General features: G+C 38.8%; 1 protein-coding gene across 2 annotated transcripts in view; it reads left to right on the top strand.

Annotated features, from left to right (window-relative positions):
• LOC134626885 (V-set and immunoglobulin domain-containing protein 1-like) overlaps nucleotides 1-14424 on the top strand; it is a 92418-nt gene that overhangs the window by 66379 nt on the left and 11615 nt on the right. For both annotated transcript variants that reach the window (XM_063472776.1, XM_063472775.1), the window contains exons 4-5: nucleotides 11631-11646; nucleotides 13030-13296. In XM_063472776.1, the coding sequence (XP_063328846.1) occupies nucleotides 11631-11646; nucleotides 13030-13296 (283 nt within the window). The remainder of the gene's footprint in view (nucleotides 1-11630; nucleotides 11647-13029; nucleotides 13297-14424) is intronic.

The raw sequence follows: 14424 nt of genomic DNA, 5'->3' as shown, positions 1-14424 counted from the left end.
TCCATCACCACCCTGAGAGAGTCCAGCTCCATCCCCACAACATTACTGGCCTTGCAGATCAGTTTATTGAGTCTGTTAGCATCAGCAACCCTCAACCTGCTGCCCCAGCATGCAACAGCATAGAGGACAGCACTGGCCACAACAGACTCATAGAAAATCCTGAGCATTGTCCTCAGCCGCCTCAGAAAATAGAGACGACTCTGGCATTTCCTCTAAAGTCAGTAGTGTTTTTAGCCCAGTCCAGTTTATTGTCTATGTGTACTCCAAGGTATTTATAGTCCTCCGAATGTCCACATTGACCCCCTGGATTGAAACAGGGGTCAAACGTTTCCTGGTCTTCCTGAAGTCCACTATCAATTCCTTGGTCTTTGCCACGTTGAGCTGCAGATGATTCTGCTCGCACCACGTGACAAAGGAGTCGACCACAGCCCGGTACTCTGTCTCATCATCCCTGCTGATGCATCCAACCACTGCAGAGTCATCAGAAAACTTCTGAAGATGGAGGTCTCTGTGCAGTGGCTGAAGTCGGTGGTGTAGAGGGTGAAGAGGAAGGGGGAGAGGACAGTCCCCTGTGGTGCCCCCGTGTTGCTGATTAGTTTGTAAGACACACACTGTGGGAGACACACACATTGTGGTCTTCCTGTCAGGTAATCAACAATCCAGGACACCAATGTCAGCTGTGTTCAGTGTGTGTCCTCACTTCCCTCGTTATCCCTTTTGTATTTAGTGTCTGTGTCTTCCTGTGCTCATGCTGTGTGTCTCTCCCGGTGTTTCCTTGTGTGTTTTGTTTTCCCATTGTTCCCAGTATAGTTTTGTATGATTTCCCTTGTGCCAGCAATAAAGCTGCTTTTGAGTTTACATTTTTGCCTCCGTGAAGTCTGCATTTGGGTCCTTTCTGCCTGTACATAGCCACAAAACTAGCAAAACCTAAAATGGTAAGAACCTAAAAGCAAGTACAACGAAATGAAAGACCTGAGACGTGGAACGTGGGAAATGCAACAGGTGATACGCAGACAATCCGGCAACAGACAAAGAAAGACAGAGGGATAACGAGGGAATGAGACACAGGAGGAGAGCACAGCTGGGACTAATCACACACAACGAGACCGGGAGGAAGCTAAACTGAAAACACTGAGCAACAGATGGGAGACTGTCAAAGTAAAACAGGAAGAATAAGACACACTGAGAGGTGGACATGACACAAGGAACACAGGGGAGGCATAGAGACAGAAACCAAGAGACTAGAAACGAAAACAATGAAATCAATGACTATTAATAATTCAAAAACACCAAACACTGGGTCACAGACGCAGGACCATGACAAGTGGTAAGATTGTTGAAAGTTTGCTTTCATGTCAGCACATTTATCATTATGTCCACGTCGTAGCACATAAAAATGTTTAGTTAATATTTGCAAACAGATACATTTTCCCTGTTTTCACTCCAACATTTGTAACATTTGAAAATGTGATTTATGTTGTTGAGCAGGTCATTTCTAGTATGTGGAATATTTTTATGAAACAGTTGAGCTAATGTGATTAAATCATATCTATACCTTGATTAAAGTATAATATAAGCACAGTCTTGGTGTGCAGGGCTGTTATATGCCTTATGAGGATGCATGACAATAAGCAGAGATATTTGGGTCTTTCTTAAAAATTCAGATCCTCAAAGATTATCTGAAAAGTGAATCTGTCACGTCTGGGGCAGCAGTCGTGTGATTTATTGAAGGAGGACCCAAGTTGCAGACAGCGGCGGTGATGCGAGTGAATTTTATTTACAGTGTGGCAAGTGGCAAACTGGAAATGAGGAACAAGCTAGACATAAACTAAACTGGGAAAGCTAGTAACAAACAAAACCCGAAACCATAACTCACAGAATAAAATGCAGGGAAAAACATATGGAGGTAACACAGGGGATGAGGAGCGGAGAATGAAGAGCAGAGAGACACGGAGTGTCACAAAGTTACACAGAATAACACAGACAAACTGACGAGGAACACAGGCAGGCACACACTATAAATACACACAAGGTAATGAGGGAATGACACACCAGAGGGGAACACAGCTGAACCTAATTAAACACGATGAGACACAGACCTTCAAAGTAAAACAGGAAACTCACAAACTGTTTTACAAACACAAACTCAGAGACACGAACAGGGGTCCGTTCTTCGTACCTCGCTTACTACATCCAAGAACAAATGACACATCCAAGATCAAATCATCGCGCTAACTTTGAGCTCGTTAATCCGGTTCTCCGAACACACCTTTTGTTGACGATTAGTATAGCTGGATGAAGTAATGTGAGATCACTGGGTGGCTTAAAAGGGGCTACGCATCGATAGTAGAAACATTGATCGGCAACCCTGTGATTGGTCGGCGAAGATGTCGAAGGAGCGCGCTCAGTATTTCACGGCAGCAGAGCAAGAACTCTTGATTGAGGGATTTCAGGAGTTTCAGAGTTTAATTAAAACGCAGGGGAACACTGCAAAGGCTGCAAAAGCAAGGAGAGAGGGCTGGCAGAAAGTTGCTGACAAATTAAACTCGTAAGTGATCCATGATATTACATTATATCATGTGATATTATATTATACCACATTATATTATATTACATCATATCCTCTTTCACCTTAGAGCCACAACAGGACCCACTAGAACATGGGAACAAGTAAAAGTGAAATATAAGAATATTCTACAGAATGGTAATATTTATCACTTATATTGCTTTTAGTCTCTTGAAAAGAGACCCTGCAATAATCTGTTTGTTTGTTTATAACAGCAACCAAGAAAAGGGCAGAGCAAATAAAGACAGGTGGTGGTCCTGCACCCCCTCGTCACACCCCGGCTGTTTGTACCGTGACATTTATTGACATTGTGGGTTTTTTTTGTGTGTAGTTTTACATAACACTCCATCACTTTTACCTGTTCCCATCCAAGGGGTGACTGAAGCATGCACAGTAAGTTGGGAGATCGATCTATCTATCTATCTATCTATCTATCTATATATATATAGAGAGAGAGAGAGAGAGAGAGAGAGAGAGTGTGTTAAGTAAATAACAAAAAAATCGATATCTCTCTATGAGCACACTGTCGCGCTGAGCTAAAGGATCCTGTCTATCCCGCAATATACGCTGAATTCTGAAGACTCTCCTTATCAATCTTGCACCTTCTGCAATGGGTTGCTCGCGTACAAACGGACAGGACATGGCTGCGACAGACTTCCCAAATCCACCTTCGCTTTTATAGCCGTGGTCTCTCATCTTGATTACACGAAGTAATTTACTATTACTACTCTAAAATATGAATTACATCTGAAATAATCAAATACATGACATAGAATGATTAATAGTACATTTCCCTTTTTTTAGGAAATGACCTGTATGTATCTGTATGACATCAATAAAAGAATCAAATGCTGCATTATCTTTAGTTACATTGATAATATTTATTTATGGTAAAACAGTGGCGAAATATCGCTGTTGCTTTCGTGTAACTGAAGCGGACATACCTGAGTGGCCGCGATCTAATCCTGTTTACATAAAGTAAACCTGCTCCCAAGCAGGTTTACGCTTACGGATCTGTTGCTATGACAGCAAGTCCCGGATGAGCTTCGGAGAACCGAACGATCCAAGATCACGCGAAATCGTCAACAATCAAATCCAGCTAACTTACTTAGCGAGGTACGAAGAACGGACCCCAGAGCACAGAAGGGAGAACACTAAAACACTAAGAATTAATACAAAATAAGAATCAACTCAAAACACAAGATGTTACCAAAATGAAACACAAAACGCTGGGTCACTGATCCAGGACCATGACAGAATCAACAGCTGTCACTAAATGAAGCACTCTAAACCTACACTGGAAAAATATTCCTCATTTTACACACTTTGGTTTTCAGATGCAGAGGAAAAGGAACAAAGGGAAAGACTTCACTTAGTGAAAAAGGATGAAGATACAAGCTGGTGATGATCCAGTGCAGCTGATCAAAAATAACAAGGTGAGTTTAATTTTAGTTTTTCAACATATGCATGTTATTTTGAATATAATCTGCTTGTATTGCAGCTGAATGCTGTTATGTGAATTAAACTCTACATGTGTTATAGGAAAGTTAATAATGAGAATCCACAGCAGATCTGACCAGAACTAAAACTCTGTTCTTTCTTGCTTGCTTTGACAGGTGAAGTATACAAGCTCATTAAAGTCTAAATATTTTCAAGTCCCACCTCAGGATTCTTAATATTAAACTTATTTTTAGCTTAAAAGAAAAGTGTTTCATTGATTCTGATTTATTCCCAAACACTATTCCAGCTCTTTTTTTTTTAACTGTAAATGATGTCATGATGCCCACAAACATAAAGGATTTATTCTGTGCTGACTCACAGATTCCTCCTCACTAGAGGCGCACACAGCTCTCTGCAGTCATTATCAAAGCACAAACCAAACCAGTTCCTCCCACATGAATGCTGCTCCCACGTTTGATGAACAGCAGATAATTGTATCACCTAATATTGTTTACACTCAGTACACTTTCTTTGGAATACGTTTGACTTACGGCTATGTGACTGTGATAACCAACCAATCCAAACACAGATTTGAAGCTTATATAGAGAACCGGTTCCTCCATGCTCTCCTCACTAGCTTTGATTGGCTGTAGAGATGAACTTCAACAGACTGAAAGCCAGATGTTAGTCTTCAATCACTGGTCTTAGTTTCAAGTTTTATTTGACACAAAATGTTTATTTTGTAAATGATGGTCCTGTTAGAGTCAGAATGATAAACCAGGGCAGGGTTCATGGCAGATCCACTTTGTGACTGACAGGTTGCTACATGTTAGCGTCTCTCACTGGTCATAACTACAGTAAACAGCCCTTAAATTCACTTATTCTATGACGTCATATTTATTCAAATATGTATAAAAGAGCAAATACAGTACCACACTGTCAGAGGTTTACTTGCAACAAATAGAAATATATACGTTCAGACTTGTGTCACAGCTGCTCGTCCAAATTTCAGTGCACTGAGATGTGGTGACTGTGGAGGCCTTTGGAGTGTTTTTCAGTCTTCGTTGTCTAATTTTGGTGAGCAGATGTAAATGTGGCCTCTGTTGTTAGCTGACAGCTGTGACCCTCAGTGTGGTCTTCTTCTGCTGTGGCCCATCAGCTTTCAACGTCAGATGTGTTGTGCTTTCAGAGATCCTCTTCTGCATGGTTTATTAAGAAGTGTGGTCGATTGACTTACTGTTGTCTTTCTATCAGCTCAAAGTAATCTGGTTGTTCTTCTGCTCGTTTGGACTCCAGCAGGCTGTGGTGATCATGTCTACATGTCTAAATGTTTTGAGTTGCTGCTGAGGAGAAAGGTCAGTTAGAGATTACTGTGATGACCAGTGGAACAGGTGTACCTAATAAAATGGTTGCTGAATGCATGTAAGTCTGCCTTTACTGGACTGTACAGTTGCTGATGTTCTCAGATCATTTTCTTTGTCTGTTTTCTGATGCATATGGTTTCATGAGAATCATTTTGCTTTCCTCCATGTTTGAAAAAATCCTTCACATCTCATTTTTGTGTCTGAAAGGTTTTTACTCTCCATGAGGCCGACATGTGTGCAGAACTCTTTCCAGAGGCAGTGAAGTTTTATGAAACAAAAACTAAACACTTTGATGACTCAGTCTTTAAAGTCTGATGACAGGTTTTTATTCATTCATCACACAGTTGGAGTGATTGGCTGGTTTTGATTGGTGGAGAGTCTTTTGCACAGGTGAGACTGTGTTATGAAATCTTCAAGAGTCAAAAACTGCAGCTGGCTTTGACCTTAAAGGCTGCAGTGGGAGGAGGTCCTCTCCTCTCTTACATCAGCCTGTATCTGTTTTCTATAAACAGACTCTGCTCATTAATCTTTCTCCTGTCACTGTTTCTGTATGACTGTCACTGATATTATAAAGGTGAAATCTAAAGGTCCATGACGTTGTGACGTAATACACCGGAAATTATGGCAGATATGGCGGACTGGTTTAAGACGCTATAAACTGAAACTGTTTTTTTTTTTTTTTTTTACTGCGTCAGCGCTGAGATGAGAGGGGTGACTCGGATCTTGGTTACACAGAATAGCCACCGTATTTGATCCTGTTAGGATTTCTGCAGACATGGAGCTTCTTCTTCTGTTTCTGAGCTTCTGTTTCCTGACTTTGTCCGGACTGACGTTTGCTGCTGAATCCGGTAAGAAGCTCGTTGATTTATACTGATCATGTGTGCAGGCGCAGTCACGTTTCACAGGAGCGGATGGAGCTTTAACGATGTTCAGGCTGCTGCGTTAGTGGGTGGATGACTGCGGTGTCTACACCTGTGACATCAGCTTTTAACGCAGCCACATTTTGATGTTGAAATAATGAGCAGATAATGGTGCAGCAATTCTACAACAGTATGAAAATGTTCTTTTTATTATTTAAGATCAGATTATCTCATTTTTTCACCCTGACTTTTTTTCAGGTGTGGCGTATTTGTTAGCGGTTTGTGTTTCCTGCAAACACACGTGTTTTATTTTTTCTTTACAAACTGAAACAACTGAGATTCAGATACATCAACAATGATATAAATTTATTATTATTATTATCCTTAATTAGTAAAAGAAGGACAGAAGTCATCCATAAACACATAAGTAGGCAAGTATATAAAGTTCATTTTTCCTTGTTTGTGTTATTACAGCGCCACCTGCTGCCAGTTTTAAAGGGAATGGCACAGCCAGGCCCCAAAAAGATGGAGAGTGGCTGTACCCTGTTTCCATTTCCTGAGGTTTTCTACTGTCAGAGTTAAAACACTGTGTGGCCCATTAACATGAGGCTGTTACCGACTCTGATGTGCAGGTTCAAACTGGCAGGAAGATTTTTGAGAGCTCAGCTGGTGAAAAGGACACAGACTGGATGTGTTTCAAATCTTTATCAGTGAAACATTTTTGGCCTCACAGTGTTGACACTGTTGCTGCCTGAATTAGTGATATTTCATCACGTGGAAATAAAGAAACCTGCTGCCACACAAACTTTCTTTAACCTCTGATGAGCCACCTGGTCCTGGTGACCTGGTTAGGGGCAGGGTTATGTTCACTTTTATCTCTTTACATGAATTTTTAATGCATTTGCCACACTTAAATAGAAATATCATCCCAGAAGAACTGCAAGACCAAAATGCTCATGAGACACTTGAACTGAGAGGCAACATCTTCTACTTTCTGAAACTCTGCTTGTTTAGCGTGTAGCTAAAAGTCAGGCTACACCTAACACCAGCACATGTGTCTCACTGGTGACCTGCTGGATGTTTATGAGTTTAATACGTTTCTTGTGATCTTGCCAAATTCTCCTGAGCCCACAACTGTGGTTGTTTTCCCAATAAACACAAAAGTATGAAGATCTTTACCTCAGATCAGAAATTAAGAAATGACATTACAATCTTTCCACACAGCTTTGTGGTAACAACAGTAATTTAGATATTTGTCTGTTTTCAGTCACGTTTGAGTAAGAAAGTCAAGTTTCAGCATCTTCAGGAAACAGATAAGGTGTGTCATGTACATGCACGTCTGTTTCTAAGAATCTCTTGTTTGTTCACTTTCCTCATCGCGTCTGTCAACCCTGCACACAAAGCACAATGTGTTCTGGGGAAGAAGCACTAAAGGCAGGAAGGAGTCAGTCAAAGTGACTGTCAAGGAGTGTGCTGCTCTACTTCACATGCAGTCGTTTGTGTAAAAATACCGCATCAACTGGATGCAGTCATATTAGCAGCAGTCCATTTACAGAGAGAGCCAGGTCCTTGCCAGGTCTCTCTTGAAAATGAGATTTTTAATCTCAATGAGATTTTTTTACCTGGATAAATAAAGGACAAATAAAGAAAGAGAGAGTTTACTTTAATGGACCTCTGTGTTCTGTCAGTGATGCAGCACTTTGTTCAGTGAGCATCTTACAGAGCAGTTAACAGCATTTTAAATTATGTTTAACAAGCAAAGCGAAAACGTGCTGCTTAAAAGAGGAAGGAGAGCAGAGAGCAGGACGAGGAGTTTCGATTTGAGCCGTGTTGTCAGAGACTTTGCTGAGTGCCCAAAAGATGAAGATTAGATATTTGAGCACTTTGTGTTTTTGAAGCTGTTGATGTTATTGATTATTGCTATATGATTAGAGCATGTCTGTGTGCTAACAAAAATAGCTGCCCTGAACTCCTGGCATAAACTCTTATAGACAACTGTTACAGCTGAGATACTGGGAATCAGTATTCTTGAGACTGAAGAGGATGAATAATACAGGAAACACAAAAAGAATCATTTTTCAGTATCATCAAATATATACAGATATGGACCCTTCAATTAAAAAGAAAGAAAGAACTTTAAATTTACAATAAACATTTACTGAAAATTGACTCATGAAAATCAGACATTGCTTTTGAATTGTTGTTCAGCAGAATGATTAAAAAATGAAATTGTTCTGGAAAAAAATGGTCCTCTTAATTACTTTGCTACACAACCTTTGGAGGCGATCACTGTAATGAAGCAATTCTTGTAACTCTCAGTGAGACGTCTGCACCTGTCAACGCTCCTCAGGAGAAAACTGCTTCAGCTGTCTCAGGTTTGAAGGTTGCCTTTTGGCGACTACATTTCACTCCAGGATGCCTTGATAGTCTTGAGATTTCAAGACACTTTCAGGCCAACTGCACCAAAGCAAGCCCAAGAACATAACCGAGCCTCCTCCATGTTTCAGAGCAGGCGCTGTGTTATTTTCTTTATAAGCTTCATTTTTGCATCTGTGAACATAGAGCTGATGTGACATTGCAGAAAGTGACTAAATGGCAAATTCCATTCATGCTTTTTGTGATTTGCTTTTAACACTGGTGTCCTCCTCAGTCGTCTTCCATTAAGTCCACTTGAGCTCAAACAGTAACGGATGGTGTGATTTTACACTTTACTTCACCTGGAGTTCACCTCTAATCTCTGGAACTTATTGATAAAATTTGTCATTAGTTTTCCTCTTGCGTCATGTCCAGTGTGTCCCTAAAAACATGAATGATACAGTATATTGTTCTGTATTCACAAAGGAACAAGCTGCTTGGAGACAGTCTTATAGCATTTACCTTTAACATGCTTGTCTTTAATTGTCAGTCTCATCACCTGAGACAGCTTTCTCCTTAGCTCAGTGGTTCAGTGAGGTGCAGGGACTTCAAACAGCACATCAACTACTTTTCAATAGGCTGACTGATTACAAGTTTAACGTCCCTATAGTCATCTTATTTTTACTCTTTTCTAGAGGTACCATAATTTTTGTCCAAACCAGTTTAATTGGTTTGTTTTTATGAAGGGGAACTGAGCTAAAAATATATGATTTTTTATAGGGAAAAAGTTTGCTGATTATATTTTTGTGGCTTTTCTTTCTTTAAAATTAAACTTGGACCTTTTGTTTTGAGTTCATGATTAGTAAAAATCAAGCGTGAACTTTCTTCTGATTGGCTGTCTGACTCATAAATTATTCTCATTATATCCTCATCACTTTGTATCTGAACACACTGTTTAGTTGATGTTTTGTCTTTCAGGACCACCTGGCAGCAGAGTGATTGTGATGGAAGATGATGATATCATTTTACCCTGCTCCCTCAGCACCAATGAGAACATTGAGAAAAAACTGTTTGTCTGGAAAAAGGAAGGAACAGTTCCTCTAAAGGAGGTGTTCATGTTTGATGCCGGCACATTTAATAAAGGTCAAGATGATGAATTCAAAGGTCGAGTCTCACATTTTCCAGAACAGCTGAAGCACGGCAACGCCTCCATAAGAATGAATAAAACTAAGCTGGAGGACAATGGAAACTACACCTGTAGTTTTCCAGTGATGCAGCCCAGTGTAAAAACATCCCGCATTGAGCTTGTTGTTGGTGAGTGCTGTTAAAAATCAGCTGATTATTTACAGATGAAGCAGTCAGCATGCACATCTGGCAGGGTCTCACCCCCACAGCACATCTGCAGTGATATTTGCAATATTTGGTGAACAAAGCTGAGACTTTCCCATGTGTATCATGGTCCTGCACCTGCCTACTTATCAAAAATCTGAGTTGTCCATAGGGTTCAATAAGCAAAATAAAATGTAATAAATAAAATAAACTATAACTTAATAAAACAATTTAATTTTCCCTTCTATTTCAGACGCACAGCTGTTCAAACTGACTCCCAAGTTAATGATAACACAGTCACCTCTAACATGTGTGTGTTTGTTTCCTTTCAGAGGGCAGATTAATCTGTTAGAGCCTCTCACAGTCATGTGCACTTCTGCATGTTTGTAACTACCAGCATAAACGTTTTAATCATTTTAAACCATAAATATCTGATACCTGCCTGTTTCATCATTGTGAAGTAAAATCTGGGATATTTGATGTAGTCTGTCAGTTTTACCTTTACCTCTAACACAGGTCATTTGTTAGAGGATATTACAGGAAATCACTGAAGCCTTGATGTTTTTAAGCTTTTACTTTATATTTTAAAGACAGGTAATCGGTCATTATGAGGGCTAGAAGGCTGAAATTTACAGGATATCATCTTTTTTTAATCTACAATAAATGTGCCAAGTTTCATGGTGATATTCTGAATTAATTTAAAGATATTAAAGAGATTAATTCAAATTGCAAAGCAGAGAATCTATGACAAATTATTTCTAACTCCACAAAAATCTCTTCAAAGGTAACAAATAATAAGGATTCATTCAGTTTTTTTTACATTTCTCATGTTCCTAGATGCTAAACTCAACTTCAAAACGATGTCCTAAATAATTAAAACAAAGATTCACACATTTATTATACTTTAATCGGGTCTTTTTTGACAGATTAAATAGTTTTCTTTGATTTGTTTTCGTTTCATTGTAACAGCGAATCAAACTACTTTACCTTCCATATATGGTCAGACAGGTGGTTTTCCCGGCTTCAAACTGAGAGTGGTTTCACTGCGGTGACTTTCTACTGGATGAGAGTAGCTGTCAATCAAACACCCACGTAGCTGTCGTAATGATGCTCTTTTCTGATTGGCTGACTGAATTAATGGTGTCGTGAGGTCGTTATTTTTTGTCGACAATCGATGCTGATTGGTTAATTTTGCTCGTGGGTGTTTCCTGATATCAGAGACGTTACAATGATTGGTACAAATTAGTCGTCAACGCTTTGAAATTGCTTTTAATCTTCTTATTTTAAAAGTTTCTGTAACTCCGATAAAACTTCACAAGAGAATAAATTCACCTTTTTCTGGATATCTTTACTCCCGGTTGAATTTAAACAGGCGGAAGTTAATCTGTGAGTTTTGTTCGTTAAAACGAGCTCCTATTTGTCTTTAGACGTCTATTTTTGGTCCGATTAACGACTTTCTAATGGTGATGCAACATGCTAACCTTAACGTTACTAACTATTTACTAAAATAAATTAAGACGTAAGTGTTTTTATGTCGTAAATAATTTTTTTGACATTCATGAATCTGCTGAAAAAAGAATATCTGAGCTTTCAAACGACGTGTAATACGACTGTATCTGTGTTTCCGTTCAACAGGAGAATATCAAGTATCTTCATTTATTAATTTTACAGGTAAAATTAGGTCGCATACAACCTCTGCGTTTCAAAAGGTTAAAGATCCGAAACTTTCCAGGTGAGTCCTGTTTGTGCCGATACTGATGTTAACATGCTCGTTTGTGTTTATGTGAACGTGTAAGTAGTAGGAAAAGACAAACAGGTACCTGTTTTGGTGAGAACTACATAAGGGCTAAAGATTATCTTTATAAACAGTCCACGGTTAAAGTAAATGTTTATGATATTGTTTTTTTATCCGCACATAAAAAAATTTTATGCTACAATGTTTGTGTGCTAGACAATCATAGTTATTGGGGATTATAATTTTTTTTAATTGTCTCTAATGGTCTTTTAAGACACCTGTTCTAGTTTTATTTTGCTGTTGATGCTTTTCATTTGTTTTTTAGAAGCCATGGTTTAAATTCTAAGGTTTGTGTAACAACAGCAAAAATCCTTCTGTCCTTAGCAGGTTTTAAAATTAGGTAAATACAACCTGAGATGGATAACAATCTAAGCAACATATTCAATTGTCCTTTTTTTTTTTGTTTTTTTTTGTTACCTGAGCCAAAATGCAGCAGCAGCATGATTCAGCAGCTTGTAGAACCACCTTCAGCAGAAATAACTTGAAGTAATCATTTTTTTTGTCTGACTTTACCAGGCTGTCACATCATTGGATGAATTTTAGTCCACTTTTCTTTACAGAATTGCTTCATTTCATTGAGGTTTGTGGGCATTTATTTATGCACAGCACTCTTAAGGTCCCACATTAACCAGCACTTAGATTCTTTTGTTTTCCAGCCATTATGTTATAAATTTGCTGCTGTGTTTGGGATGCTTGCATTATAATTACAGCTTTTTTTGTATGATTGTCCCAGTTAAGTGTTTCAGATCAAACAAATGAAGATATTAGACAAAGATAAAATAAGTAAACACAAAGTCCATTTTCTAAATCAAAGTGCTCATTATTAAGGGAAATCTTTTCCTCCTTGGCATTGTGTTAACACACATCTGAGTGCTCAAGACCAGAAGACCCAACAAAATCTGTGCTTTAATTGAGGTGTGCAGACTCAGTCACGGGGTGAGCTCAGTTCTGCTAGAGGTTTCTCTTTGTTAAAAGGGAGTTTTTCTTTCCCACTGTGGTCAAGTGCTTGCTCATAGGGGGTTGTCTAATTATTAGGGGTTTCTCTGCATTATTGTAGCATCTCTAGCTTAGCGCCTTAGGTGACTGTTTTTGTAATTTTGTGCTATGTAAATAAAATGTAATTGAAATGAATTCCTCTGGAAACAGTAAGAGTATACTTAATATTTTTACATACTGTTTTCTGCATTTTGGTTTAGTTTTTGTTAAATAAATAATAACATGCCGTAACATGTCATGTATTATTGTTGATATGAGGATGTATTTAAATAATTGATTGTGGCTATGTAAACTAGTTGTTTGTTCTTTATGATGTGTTCACAGGTGCAGCTCCAGAGCCTTATGTCACAATACTTAAAGAAAAGGGTCTGCTGCAGTGTAAAGTTCCAGGTGCTTCTCCTAAGCCTACAGTTGAGTGGTGGGACAGTGATAACAAAACACTTCCTACTAAGACGGTGCAGGATGAAGAAGAACAAGGTCGCTTCCACGTCACTGTCCAGACTACTGTAACTGAACCTGGCTGTTATCACTGTGTAGCCACACAGATGGAAAAGTGGCATCGGATTTCTTCAGAGATCTGTGTGCATCATGGTGAGTAATATTATACAATTCCCCAACAGCTTGTGTCAGAACAAATGACCAGACATCCTCCAGCTTCTGTCTCCTGAGGGGCACCAGGCAGGGATGCCCGCTCTCCCCTTCACTGTTTGCAATTTTTATCGAACCACTAGCAGCAGCATTTAGACAGGCTACAACAATTAAGTGCATAAAATGTAAGAACGTAGAACATAAAATCAGTCTCTATGCGGATGATGTGTTGCTTTTTCTCCAATACTCACAAACCAACCTTTCTGAGGAAATTACTCTAATAAACTCGTTTTCAAGAGTTTCAGATTATTCAATTAACTGGCCAAAATCAACAAACAGTTCTTCCCATTAACTGCTCCTCCATAATTCTTCTTCTGCCCCACTACAATCTGGAAATATTACATATTTAGGTATTAATGTTTCTCCTAAGCTTTCAGACTTAACTAAATTAAACCACATCCCACTTCTAAAGAAAGTAGAAGGTGATCTGACTAGATGGAAATCTCTACCCATATCACTCATGGGAAGGGTCGCCACTATAAAAATTATGATCTTGCCAAAAATAAATTACTTATTTTTAATGATCCCTAACAAACCATCACAAGATTGGTTCAGATCTCTGGATTCATATATTTCTAAATTCCTGTGGAAAGATAAACCCCCGCGAATCAGCTTAAAAACGCTACAAAGAACCAAGGATAAAGGAGGATTAGATCTGCCTAATTTTCAACAATACTTCTTAGCCAACAGGCTTCAGTTCATCTCAGAATGGTTAAAACATACCTTCTTAGATGAACCCTGGCTAGATGTTGAACAGGCACTATGCAATGATCTAGAGATTTCAGACCTACCATTTATCAGCTCAAACATCAAAAGACATGAATGCTTTAAAAGCATCAACATCGGCTCTTCTCTGACAGCATGGTGGGAGTTTCTAAAAATGACAGAGTCCTCATTAATCCCATGCAAACGTACACCTATCTGGAATAACCCTGACATATTACAAAACAATAATATGATAAACTTTCCAGAATGGAGTTGTAAAGGAATTAAATACTAACATATATAAGAAGGAACAGAATTTATTTCATTTGACAGACTAGTTACAGAATATGGGATCAACAAGAAAAG

The sequence above is a fragment of the Pelmatolapia mariae genome, linkage group LG5 (genome assembly GCF_036321145.2).
Source record: "Pelmatolapia mariae isolate MD_Pm_ZW linkage group LG5, Pm_UMD_F_2, whole genome shotgun sequence".
Classification (NCBI taxonomy): Eukaryota; Metazoa; Chordata; class Actinopteri; order Cichliformes; family Cichlidae; genus Pelmatolapia; species Pelmatolapia mariae.
This window is presented reverse-complemented; position numbering and strand designations above follow the sequence as displayed.